The sequence below is a fragment of the Zalophus californianus genome, chromosome 13 (genome assembly GCF_009762305.2).
Source record: "Zalophus californianus isolate mZalCal1 chromosome 13, mZalCal1.pri.v2, whole genome shotgun sequence".
Lineage (NCBI taxonomy): Eukaryota > Metazoa > Chordata > Mammalia > Carnivora > Otariidae > Zalophus > Zalophus californianus.
The window spans coordinates 4,047,510-4,059,908 of NC_045607.1; the positions used below are offsets into that span (position 1 = coordinate 4,047,510).

Genomic DNA, 12,399 nt, shown 5'->3' on the forward strand with positions numbered 1-12,399 from the left:
GGTGTGGAGAAGAGGCCTGTACCCCGCCCCTTCCCCTCCCCCCAGGGGTGGTGGCAGCAGGCTCCCCCCAAGGACTGGAGTAGGTAGCTCCATGTCTGGAACCTGGTGTCAGAACCTGCAGACAGTGCAGACCATGTGAAGTGTTAAAAGATTTCCCCTGAAAACGCTAGTCCCCAGTTATTAAAAAGGGGAGTAAGCACAGATTTACGAAAGGGGTGCAGAGGAGTTGCCTTGGTTATTATTTCTCATCGATTGGGAAAAGGAGTTCACTTTACTCAGTAAATAGAGCTTTCATGGATTCCCAGGATCCTTCCAGGAGCTGATCTGCTAAAATGACACTTTTTATTACTGTTCATAAACGCCAATCTCCAGGTGCTGCTGGGATATTACGTTTAAGCTGTGGGCAAACTTGCCAGTCCAGTGGCTCAACAAGCAAGGGCGAGAGAGGCTGGTGTTTAGTGCCTGCTTTTCCATGAGACGAGCGGCACTGGGCTCCGGCTTGGCCAGTGGGAGAGCCAGGCTTGGAAGGAAAGTGAGCGGCGATGGGCTTGGGGCTCCTTCAGAGCCATCTCCTCTTGCCCTGTTGCAGTAAGAAGAGGCAGACACTTGATTTTTATTGAAATCGCAATATATTTGAGGGGAACTGGGTATAGGAACGTCTCTTTCCTCGAAGGGATACCGAGTTAAGGTGTAGCCAGAGCACCACGCTCCTGCGAACCACGTCTGCCTTTTCTCTGGCCAGCACTGGGCTCTAGAACAGGGGCGCCTTCTTAACTTTAAGACAGGACTGAAACCACGATGCAGCGTCGGATGGACATCTCTGGACTGTTGGCAGTCCTCAAGGGGGGGGACTGTTTTGTGGGCTGTTTTAGAAATTTAATAATTGCCTTCCTCCTTTTTAAGAATTCTGTTTTCATTGTCTTTTTTATGCGGTTTTCAAAGGGGTAAGAAGCACTGTATCAGTAAATCTTAGATGCTTTAGAATGAATTTGGTTTTAAAATCCCAGGAGTCCACGAGGAAGTAGCAGCCATCCCTGTCGATAGGGGGGTAGAGGCGGGGCCTGCGGGTGAGCGGACTTATGGCAGTAGTAACCCATCAACCCACCGTGGTGATAAGCAGAATGACAAGCACGGTAAAGCTTTTGGAACCTTTTCAGTTTTATAACGTGCATGTATTAGCTATGCAAAAATAAATGAAGTTGAATTAGGAAAATGTTTTCCTAACATAAAGGTCTAATGATTTCATTTTTCATGAGAGAATGCCGCATTGATCGTGTTTTAGTTCCTTCACTCATTCTGCTCTTCGTTCATTTGTATGACAAACACTTAGCAGCTTGCGGTGCCCCAGCTACCATGCAAGGCCCCAAGCCCATAACGGGGGCAAAAACGGGGCCCGTGCCCTCCAGGGTGAGGACACGCTGCACAGTAAAACCTGAAAATACATTGGGTTTAATCAACAGATACTTGTGTCCTATAGGTTTAGTTTTTGAGGAATAAAAAAAAAAAAAATACACAAAGATTTAGGTGGTTCCTGTACGTGGTGCTGTCCTGGCTGTGTGTGGCGCGTTTCCCGGCAAGATATGGTGGGCAGGACAGCCGTTGGGCCAGGGTACGGGGGGCGCTCCGAGCCCCCATCCTGACGGCCTCTCTGACCTTCATTCCCTCCCAGCTCTGCAGGCCTTCATCCGAGCCTACGCAACCTACCCCCGGGAGCTGAAGCACATCTTCCATGTCCGGTCGCTCCACCTCGGCCACGTGGCTAAGAGCTTTGGGCTGAGAGATGCCCCCCAGAATCTTAGTGTCGCAGCTGTGAAGAGAAGGAAAGCGAACCTGAACAGGTAAAATGGGCGGAGTTTGCCCTGTGACAAATGGCTGGAAGTCAGGTGGGTGTGGAGAGCTCTGGGCCCAGCAGCAGCAGGGAGGTAATGTGCTGGGCTGCTGCGTGCTCAGTGTCCACTCTTCCATCTTTGGTTCTTGTGGTAAATCATCACCAGTGTCTGCTCTGCCGCTCTCTCAGTATAGTAAGTGCTTGGAGCAAGAGGAAAAACACCTCATCTGAATGTTTTTAAGGCACCTGCAGAAATGCAGTGAGGTCTCCTGTCGGGTCCAGATGTCGTGGGGATATTATTGGGGCAGCAAGACAAACCTGTTGGGTTATCCTCACTGCCCACCAGCCGAGTAACTCGGGGACTTGCTGGAGTCAGAGCTTCAGATGTGCTGTGGTTCACCCTGGAAAGCCTCCGGAGCTTGTACGAGAACTTCTGGCGTGTTCTGTGAGATTTGCCAGGCCCTGTCCTGGTGAGATGGGAGGAGCGGCGTGTGGAGTTCCAGCTTAGCACCTTTCTCCTGTAGGCTGGCTCCAGGGGCCAGCACTGGACTCCCTGCACCTCGTCACTCTCCTTAGTGCTGAGCACACACCCGGGCAAGCGCCAGACCCTCTCCCCCTCCCTCCCCTCCCGCAGAAAGCCTGTTCCAAACTGTGCAGAGGTCCTAGTGAAGAGACCCTGCAGGGTGAAGCCTGGGCTCAGAGTCCACCTCCATAGTTTCAGGAGGTCCTGAAACCACAAAATACCTTCGCAAAAGGTCTTTCTCTCCTCAGAGACCGGGTGTACTTTCAATACCAGCCCCAGCCCCTTGCAGGAACCAGAATACTTCAGATCCCATGGGCTGCTTTTAGGGGGAGTTTGTGTAGTACGTGGGTGGGAAAGATACATTGAACAAACATTTGGGGGGCAGTGAACCCTTGAATGCTCTGGACAGTCACTTTGTATTGCATGTCATTCTTTTTGCTTATTAATTACAAATGCCACAATCCACTTGCCCTGACTCCAAGAATCTGTGGGCGTGCCACACTTTTCCTCCATGTTCCCACACAATGCTCGCTTGCGCATTCGCCACCACCACCCTTGTCGGCGCCTGGTTTCTCTGGAGCCCAGTGACAGAAGGGAGAGAGGACCACCCAGTGTAGGGAAATGATCGCTGGCCTTGGATGCGGAGGCCTTGGACTCAGTTCCAGCTCCACTGTGATGTGAGCTTCTGAGCTTTGGGCCACGTCTTTGCTTAACTTCCCAGAGCCTCGGGTCCCCCAACTACAGAAGGGAGAAGGAAATCAGTGTTTTTAGCAATTTCCCAAAACTGTTCTGAGAATCAGCATGAGGGTGGGTCACACAGATGAAGCACCTTAGAACAGAGACCTAGAAACCAGGTGGGTTAAGATTCTGGAACATCCAACATGGTCTGTTCAGGGACTTGGCATCTATAAGGCTCTTTGTAATGGATACAATTTGCCTAATTGTAATACCGATTTGGGGATTTTTAAGATGGTTGCTTTTTTTACTCATGTTAATACCACTCATATAGGACCATACTCCAGTAATTCTCTGAGGCAAGTCGTTCTCGTCATGCTGCTGTTCATCCATGCCCACACAAGACTAAGATGCATCTGGCTCTGGTTTCTGCCAGGCGGTTTTGAGGTGCAGGGCGCTGCCTGCTGCCCCAGCTGCGTGTTCTGGGCAGGGCCGCAGCCAGCGACTTCTCTGTCCATCCTCCCAGAGGGAGAAGACGCCTCACATCTACTCTCAGGCACAATGGTGGTGCACCAGCGTTAGGTTGCTGTCCTGGGATTGGAGGTGGCTGGTATCTCTCCATGCTGACTTTGATTTTGAATGTGTGAGGCTTGAGGTCAGGTCTGAGGGTGACCTCCTAGTGATCTGGAAGCCAGGCCATCCTGCCACCGTTTCTAAGATGTTGGTACTTGGAGAAGATAGGAATGCACCTGCCAGTCGATTACTGGTAAGAGACACGTATTTTGCTGATTCCTCTCCCCGCATGTAAATGCGGTCCCAGTATCTTATTGTTCGCAGCTGATGTACGTTTATGACTGGGAATTTCATTAGCAAGTGTGAATCCAGATAGCAGCTCTTCAGACTGGGGTGTCCTCGGCTCTTCCCCAGGTCCTGGAAAGCGGAGTGGCAAGGAGGGAGGCAGTTGGGAGGGGGGCTTGGGGCCAGCATTGTCCTTACCTTGAGAAGCCACTAGGGAGAGAGCAAGCCGCCGCCTCCTGCTTCGGCTGGCCCTGCTAGCAGATGGGCACCAGGGCTACTGTACCCCTGTGAGCAGGGGATTTAGCAGGGCTTTATTTCGGGAAGAATGGGCTGATTAGCCGATAAAGAGCATGTAAGATGGTATGGGGCAGCCTTTGATGTCTGGCTGGCGCGGCAGGGAGCCGGGTGGTGAGTGACAGCAGTGTGTCACAGGATTACTCCGCCTGCGACAATACCGCTCTCTGTTCTGGCCATGTCATCACTCAGTTACAGCTACTTTTTGGGTTGTTATGCCCTTCTTTTGAAGGCATTTCTCTCCACACTCTCAAATCCTCCCACCCCATCCCTGCCTTGCTAACGTAGACGGGCACTCGGGAATACGGTAGGCACCTTTTTTTATTTGGGGAAATCTTGTCACTTGCGCAAGAAGAATGACTTTGCAGCTAATCTGCACATGGACCGTATAATTGTGGTCGGGGTAAGCGGCAGAGAGAACTTGACAGATTTTCCACACCTCAGTCAGGGCTCAAGCAAATGCCAGTTGCTGCTTCTTGAGCCCTGGGAAGAAAAGTGCATTAAAGCCAACAAAGTGCAGAGAGTTACGCTGTGGCCACAGTGATTGTTCTGAGCCCAGGCGTCTCCTCTGAAATCCATCTGTCAAGAAAGAGAGTGGTTCCTTATGTTTTGTATGGATGGATCAAGTAATAGCACTAAATTTGCCACATTATTCTGCATTCCACTTGATGGGGTTTACTGCCTAGAATGGTTACATGTTCTGTGCAAACCTCTGATACCTGCAGACACCAAACAAGGAGTTCGTCTGGGCGTTAGAAACGCGAAGCAAGGGCAGGTTAGCTCAGGTTAGCAACGGCAAAGGGAAGTTTTATCTCGTCTGTGTGCTTTTAGTCTTTTGACCACTGTTCAGAAAAAGAAATGATGTCCTCAAATGAGATCTTAATCACCAGGTCGGTGTCTCCTTTTTCAGTCCTTAGTTCTGAAAGGGAACATGAACTGGTTCTCCCCCGCACGCAAATAGTCATAGTTACAAAATTCTTCTGACACCTAAACGCGGACCTGCCAAAGCATCCCCCCACCCCAAACCCCGACACAGACATGCACACAGGGAGTCGGTGCTGGTGGTAAAATATTGAGTGGCCCCTTAGCAACATCCGTCACAAACACAGCCTTTTCCCCTGTGAAATGCAGTTCGGATCTGAAGCTGGGTAGATTCAGCAGTTGCTTCAGAGAAGCAAAGGTAACAGACCTTCCAAAATTTCCCGTCTTCCCAGGGGACACTGAGTCCCAGTGTGTCTGCTTCGGGAGGGCAGAGTTGTGTTGTTTGCCAGGGTGTCTGTCTGTGTAGGCAGTCACACATGAGTCGTGAGCAGGCACGCCGTGGAGGGCTCGGATCCCTCACCTGTCTGATACCGTGGAGAATGGTTCAATAGAACGCTTTACGGTGTCAGGGCTACCGCGGCAAATATGGAAGAGCAAGTCTGCCGGTTGTAACCACCCTCTCTCGTGTGAGTTATATGCTGGCACCACGAAAGTGCTGCTCTTCCCCGAACGATTTAGTCTGTAGCTCCCTAAGACTTGTCTACCACTGGCTTCTCCCACCTGTGTTTTTCTGATGTTTTTCTTAGTGCCTAGACACATCTGGGACATCGCCTTTATCAGTAACCCAATAACTATGCTCCCCTGTTCTCAGCTCCCTCCTCTTAAAATTAGTAGAAAAACAACAGTCTGAATTGTTGACTGTTCTTAAAAGAAATGCAGTTTTGTTTTATTTGTATACATTTTCTCAGACCAGCCTTGTTAAGCGTTACCTGATCTTACCGAACAGGTCAACAGTCTGAAACGAGGGATCTCTTAACCCTAACTACTGGATCTGTGTGTGCATGGCCAGGGCTTAGCAGCTGTGGTCAGTAATATAGGGGTACATGGGGGCTGGCTCCCCTGGGTCCTGGCCTCGGGGCAGAGCCACCGGCACCCGAGCACCGCAGAGCATTGCCTTAACTTCTGTCACCCCCAAAGTTTTAGATACAGTGCGTTCTCTCATGGAGAGGGTGCTCACCAGACTTTTCCCATCTGAATGATCACCAATGCTTTATCACCAGAGTTTAAACTGGGGGTTTTGCAGAGCTCCATCTGAGGCATTTTGCAATTTTGAAGGCCTTTGCCCTGTCGTTTGCTGTGATTCTCACCCTCGCCTGCTCAGTAGTTGTTTAATAACTACCGAGAGTCCCTACTGACTAGTACTCCAGTGCCCCCATCGTGTCCTAAATGCCGAGTAAGGGGGGGTCACACAGTGATGAAGAGTCGGGACTGAGCCATTTCCCCTGTTTGTGCCCTGGGACAGGTGACTCAGCCTCTCTCTGCCTAGTCCCCCCACCTCCCAAACGGGGAACTGGAGCTTCATGGTGCTGTTGTGGGGACCAAACCAGGTGCGGAGTGGAGGGCGTCAACACGGTGTCGCACGTGAACACACGGGAGCACTTGTTGCTAGTTCTTGGCGCCCGCCTTCCCCGTCCCTGTGAGTGTCCCTGCGATGGGGAGGAGGAAGTGTGGCCAATGGTCAGCTGTGCAGCACCCTTGAACTTGTCTTATCAGGAACAACCTTGTAAACGTGGAGCTGGTCCTCTCTGAGACACGCATTAAGAAGCTGCAGCTGCAGCTCCCTGTAAGGCAATATTCTCATCATTAGGAGCAGCTTGCCTGCCAATTTTTATGTGGCATTTACAACCTCCCTAATATCACTTAATTAGCTGAAGGCAAACCTGGAATCTTGCCCACTGTGAAAATTTTCTCGATTTCATTGAGCCAGTTATTCTGTAAAAAAGATTGGCCAAACATGAGATCAGAGGCTAGATAAAGCCACACTTGAAAACGTGGGGATCTCTGTGAGAACCCTCCCCGCCCCCTGCATGTGGGCCGGATCTCTCCTTATCAGGTCCGGAGCAGCCTTCAACACCGTTGACCACCCTGGCCACCTTGCAGTGGTCTCTTCCCGCCACTTCTTGAACCCTGCCACCGTCAGTGGCAGCTCTTGGCCCCTCACCTTCCTCTGGCCTTCTGCAGCAGTCTGCGGCCACTCTGCTCCCCTCCAACCTGTGCTCAAGGCCGAAGAGCCTGCACAGCCCTCACCCATCACCCTCAAGGCCAGCCTTTTGCTGGTTCTCATTGTTCTAATGACTCAGGCAAGTGACAACAGCAGACCCCCTCTTCCCAAGGACCTGAGTTGCATGGCCCCCATTTCCCCCATTCTCTTAGGGCCTTTGGTGAGCACTCTGAGGGCCTGGGCTTCTGGCCCAGTTTCCCTGGCTTCACAGGGGGAGGAGGCCTGGGGATCAGCCCACAGAATGGGGGACAAGCTGGTTCAGGAAGGTCAGATCACTCGACTTCAGCCTGAAGACCAGAGGGAAACAGCTAAGGACCACTGGACAAAGCCTTGAGGACAGATGTGCATGTCCTGCATAACAGGGGAGCAGAACCTGCTCTCAGGCTCTCCTGAGGAGCTGTATCCAGTACAGATGCCCAGGCCCCAATCCAGACAACCATGGTTCAGGAAAGTCTGAAGTCATGAAGAGTGGGATGGAGGTGGTCATGAACTTGACTAACAGGTCTCTAGACCCAGGTCCTCAGAGTAGGTGATGGGGTGTCCTTAACACAGGAGGGCCATGAGGTGCTGGCCCTCGTGTATGTGTATGTGTGTTCTGAATTGGAGGCAGGATTAATTGATGATTTAACGTAGAACCTGGATGAGCTGCACTGGCTGTAGATGGGACCATGTCCGACTGGCCTCCCCTATCAAGGGAAAGAAGATGGGTCACTTTGAAGTCCACACTGGATTACCGCTTTGGGACATTTGTACTCTTGTATATTGTCCAGACTGCGACAGGGACAGAAGTACTGTGGAAGGTGGCTGGGTCTCTTCTGGTGGAACACACGGCCCAGCACAGAATTGTCGCTCAGTCTCCTGTTGGTTTGGAGCTCACCGCATTGCATTCGTAGGCGGCTCCAGGTGGGTGGCCTGGTGTGGGCACAGGCTCCAGGGCAGGGCTTGCCCTCTTCCCCTCAGCTCAGCCGGTGCAAGACTAGGCTTCATTTCTTTACCTTTTTGCCAGTCAGGGGCTGTGGGCCCCGGCTTAATTACAGCGGTGCACATGCAGCTTTCTACATTTGGCCTTTTGCTTCTACCACTATTTTTTTCTCTCTGACACCATGCAATTACCAGCCCTGGGCCTCCTCGTGAAACAAACACACCCTCATCCCCACCTGGCTAATGAGGCGATTAGAGGGGTTTCACAGTGACCTTGCTCTTCCCGCACACCTGGGTCACCTGCAGACAGTGGGAGCCACAGGGTGTGCTTTCAGTCAAGCCGTCAAGGCTGACAACAAAGAACAGGAGCCCAGCCAGCCTCTCCTGGGAGGTGCTGGGATGGTCACATTTGCTGCTGGGGCCTTCCAGGTACTAGAGTTGGAAGACACAGCTGGCCCAGCACGACTCTGCAGACGGCAGTTGAGGCTGCATGCAACAGGAGGTGCCCAGCTCTTTGTTAGATTGGCCTTGCTCGGAGCTCTTCCGGTTCTTAGCATTGGAGAAATAGGAAAGGATGTGGTGGGCCCCAGCTTTCCCCTCCCTACACGTGGCTCAGTTCAGTTTTAGTCCTCCTGGGCCCCTCCTGGCCCCTCCTGGGGTTGACTCACTCCTCTCATTTGTCCCCATGGTCTTTGGGCTCCTTTCCCGAGTAGGAAGGTGTGTGTCCCCAGCCCCTCTGTGCTCTCCTTACTTTGATGAGGCCAGAGCCTTTGCGTCCTGCTACGACCTGAACAAAATGACTGCAGGTCTTTTTCAGATATCCTCTTCATTCTGACCCTGAGTTACAGTAACAGACTGAAACGGAGAGTAACGTCTTAACTACTTAGTAATCCAGAAGAGGGTTGCAGTTGGAGCACCGCCCTGGAGCGGCAGCCTAGGACTGTGGGGCTCTTCAGGGCTTCTGCGTGCTCTCGGCTGTGCTGAGTCCAAGTGCGGATCCCATGGAGACTTCACTGGGACCCTGTGACCAGGGCTGGTCCCCAGTGACCCAGGAGGACATGGGTAGGCCTGGTCCCATGGCCCTAAGTCTGAGAGAGTCTGAAGCCCGTGCTCTGAGCCCTTGGGTGCTGCCTTGTGTGCCCTTTGTGGAAGCTTCCAGCTTCTGGAGTTGATATTGGGCAAAGTAACAAGTATTTGGAACTTGCTAGAGATGTTTTTCTGTGTGAGCAGATAGTTGTTCACGTAGAGGAAGAAACAGACTTGAAGCAGGAGGTCAGTGGGTTGTGTATACGGAAGACTTTGGTTTGAAACCAGCAGAGTATCGACCCCTGGAGTGGGTGGTAGAAGCTTTGTGCTTGTGGGGCAGTCACCTGGAAAGATCTCTGAGAAGATGATGGCAGGGAGGATCTGAGTCCCACTTTTTCTCTGGCTTCCTTCAGGGTCTAGAGGCAGAAGGGTGAGGTGCAGTGGGGAAGCCTGGAGCCGATGTCAGATGTCTCGAGCTTGATGCCAGCCGTGGTGACAGCGTACCTGCACCATGGGGCCTGTAGGGCTGTGTGGCGTGGGAGAAGGTACTGAACACGGAGCACCTGGCATGGAGGCCGTGCCACTGCCCCCCACTGCCCCACTTCCTCTCTCTCAGTCAGTCAGTGAGGGGGAAGTACTTCCCAGAATCTTCCGAAGTGCTCCCGCCGCAGCCTGCCCTTGACCCACCTCCGTGGCTCCTTGGTCCGGAAGCCTCTGCTCCAGGCCTCCCAGCCGCGGGGACCCGCCACCTCCCCAGTGGACCCTGCGCGCTGTGAGAGCTCCTGGGAATGAGCCCCAACAGACCACTTTCATTTTCCCCCCTTTGGGCTTCTTTCCACTCTGTGGTCTCTGTGAGATTCAAATGCTGAATGTGCATGATTTGCAAACACAGAAATACAAGGTGTTGTTATCGTTGATCAAAGCCGTTCCTGGTCCACATGACATGTGTCAGATATCTGATGATGGCTCCTTCTCTCCCGCCTTTCCTCTTCTCCAGACTGTTAATAACAGTCAACATTTAATGAGGGCCTTCGCAATAGGCACTGTGAGAAGCGCTTTGATTCATTAGTTCACTAATCCCTTTGTGAGTGAGCAGACTGGCACGAGCAGAAATCGGACTTCGGCCAGACTTGGAGAGTCGCACAGCCTGTGCGGGACAGCGCCAGGGTCTTCCCCCTCAGAGGGGCCCGCTCGGCCCCGCGGCGCCGCCACCAGGCCCTGCAGCCCCAGTGCCTCCAGCGGCTCCTTGGTCACAGTCGTTCCTCTGGGCGGCTCTTCTCTCGGCCCAGGTTCTTTCCAAAACCGGGCCCGTGAGGCTCCCCAGACATGCAGCAGAGACTGACCAGCACTAAGGGGACAGTGATCGTATCTGTTGGTCTGTTAATGGCAAGAGCTGGGAGTGCGGCTGCCGCTCACGCGGGGCCCGGCTCCGGCCAGGCTCTCAGTGCGGCGGGGGGGGGGGGGGGGGGGGGGGGGCCTCCAGCCAGCTGCTTCGCCTCAAGAGCAAGACGTGGCCTGTGTCCCTGCTCTGTTCCACCTTTCAGCTGAGGCCTGTTCCTTCGGCCTGCTAGGGTGTGGCAGGTGTTCTGTCATCCCGTGTGTTAGCTGTCCCTGCAGGCTGCTTTTCATCTGCGGATGTGATAAATATGCCTCATAATATCATCCAAGGCATCCATAATGATGTCAAACAGGACAGGCCCAGAGGGCTGAGCTCTGGGGTTTGGTGCTGAAATTCTGCACCGAGCTTATCAATCTCAGGCAGCATTTTCAGGATGTAGTCATACCAGTTACAAATGCACTTAATTGTTTCCATGTCCACTCAGTATTTCTCCATCTCGTTATTTTCAGAGAGAATTAAAATGTGGCAAGCATTCTAACATGCTCGTAGGCCTGGATGTCGAGGCACTTTTTGACATGGGAGAGACTAAGCTTGGAGAAAGCTCTTGACTCCCCGGGGGCATCAGCTTGGTGAGGGGCAGAGCTGGGATTCCATCCAGGGTCTTCAGAACTCTCGTCTTCTACCCTTTCCCTCCCCAGCACTGTCACCCTGCCCAGGGATGTCTGTGCCTAAGTCCTGACAGAGCTTCTGTCACTTGGGTACAGAATCTCAAAGTTCCCCTCCATTTCCGGGATTCTGATTCCGCTCTTCACTTTTAGGCTTCTGCTCTCTCTAAACACTATCTCTGTCCTCTCTTCTGTTGTGCCTGCCCTGCCAGGCGGCAGATCTATCACGAAGTCAACGTACTGCTCACCTGTGACCAGCACGGCCTGGCTGCATGCCTGCTCTCAGCCCAAGGCTCAGAGCTCCCTTCTGCTTTTCACTGGGTCTTGTTTTTGGATGTAAGGCAAGAACCCACTTTTTATCAGTCCCTGTGTCCACAAAGCCATTCTTGGGAATTTTCTTGCAATGTCCACCGCCACAGCGGGTCTCACTTGGAATGGGGTGGCTTCTGGGGCCCTGGTAGTTTCACAGAAGCTAGAGTTGGTTTGATCCTAAGAAATCACAAAGAAAGTATCCCTTATATGGTCCACGCACCAGCTTATATCTCTGCCGAAACAGAATCCAAAGGTTAAAGGAGTCTTGGTACAGTTGCTGTTCCTTCAGTGACCGTGAAAGGTTTGGGTTTGATAGTGGGTAGGCTAAATTATCATCCCATGCTGGCTGATTCCTTACTTGAACCACTTTGTTGCACCAGAGGGACTGCTTGTCAAATTCTCCCTGGAGTTGTTTGTTACTCTTACTGTCATCTGAGAGCCACCAAAACCCCGCTCAGACATTGCTGCCTTCCTTCATCCATAAGAGCAAGGTGGGAAGTAGAAACTTTTGAGTCCGCCTCAAGCCACCTGAAAGCATCCCTGTTTCCTACCAGGATCACTTAGAACCCAGGCTTTTCTTCCATCTGGGGGGCTTGCTTCCCTGCAGAGTCCTTGGTGGGGCGGGGGGGGGGGGTTCTCACCATGGCTCTGGGTCATTTGTTTACATGCAGAATCTTTCAGATCAGAGAAATAAGTACACTTGACTACTTCTCCTTCTGTGTGTCTGTTTTAAGAGAAAAATCCCTCACAAAATCAAGCAAACTAACAGCCAAAAGGAAATGGGTTTTGATGGGTAAAGATTAAAATACTTTTGATTTTTAAGCATAGGGCAAAAATCTACCATTTGATTTTTTTCCCCTAAAATACACTTTTTTCTGATTATAAAAATAATACATGTTCATTGTAAAAATTCAGGAAATAGGGAAAAGCTTTAAAATCACCCATAAACCCACAATCCAAGTTAACCTTGAATCA

The 12,399-nt window shown here is 52.0% G+C and overlaps 1 protein-coding gene across 3 annotated transcripts in view; it reads left to right on the plus strand.

Annotated features, from left to right (window-relative positions):
- The window catches only part of DDX31 (DEAD-box helicase 31), a 71,495-nt gene that overhangs the window by 51,151 nt on the left and 7,945 nt on the right, over window positions 1-12,399 (plus strand). For all 3 annotated transcript variants that reach the window (XM_027614947.2, XM_027614946.2, XM_027614948.2), the window contains one exon: window positions 1,670-1,838. In XM_027614947.2, the coding sequence (XP_027470748.2) occupies window positions 1,670-1,838 (169 nt within the window). The remainder of the gene's footprint in view (window positions 1-1,669; window positions 1,839-12,399) is intronic.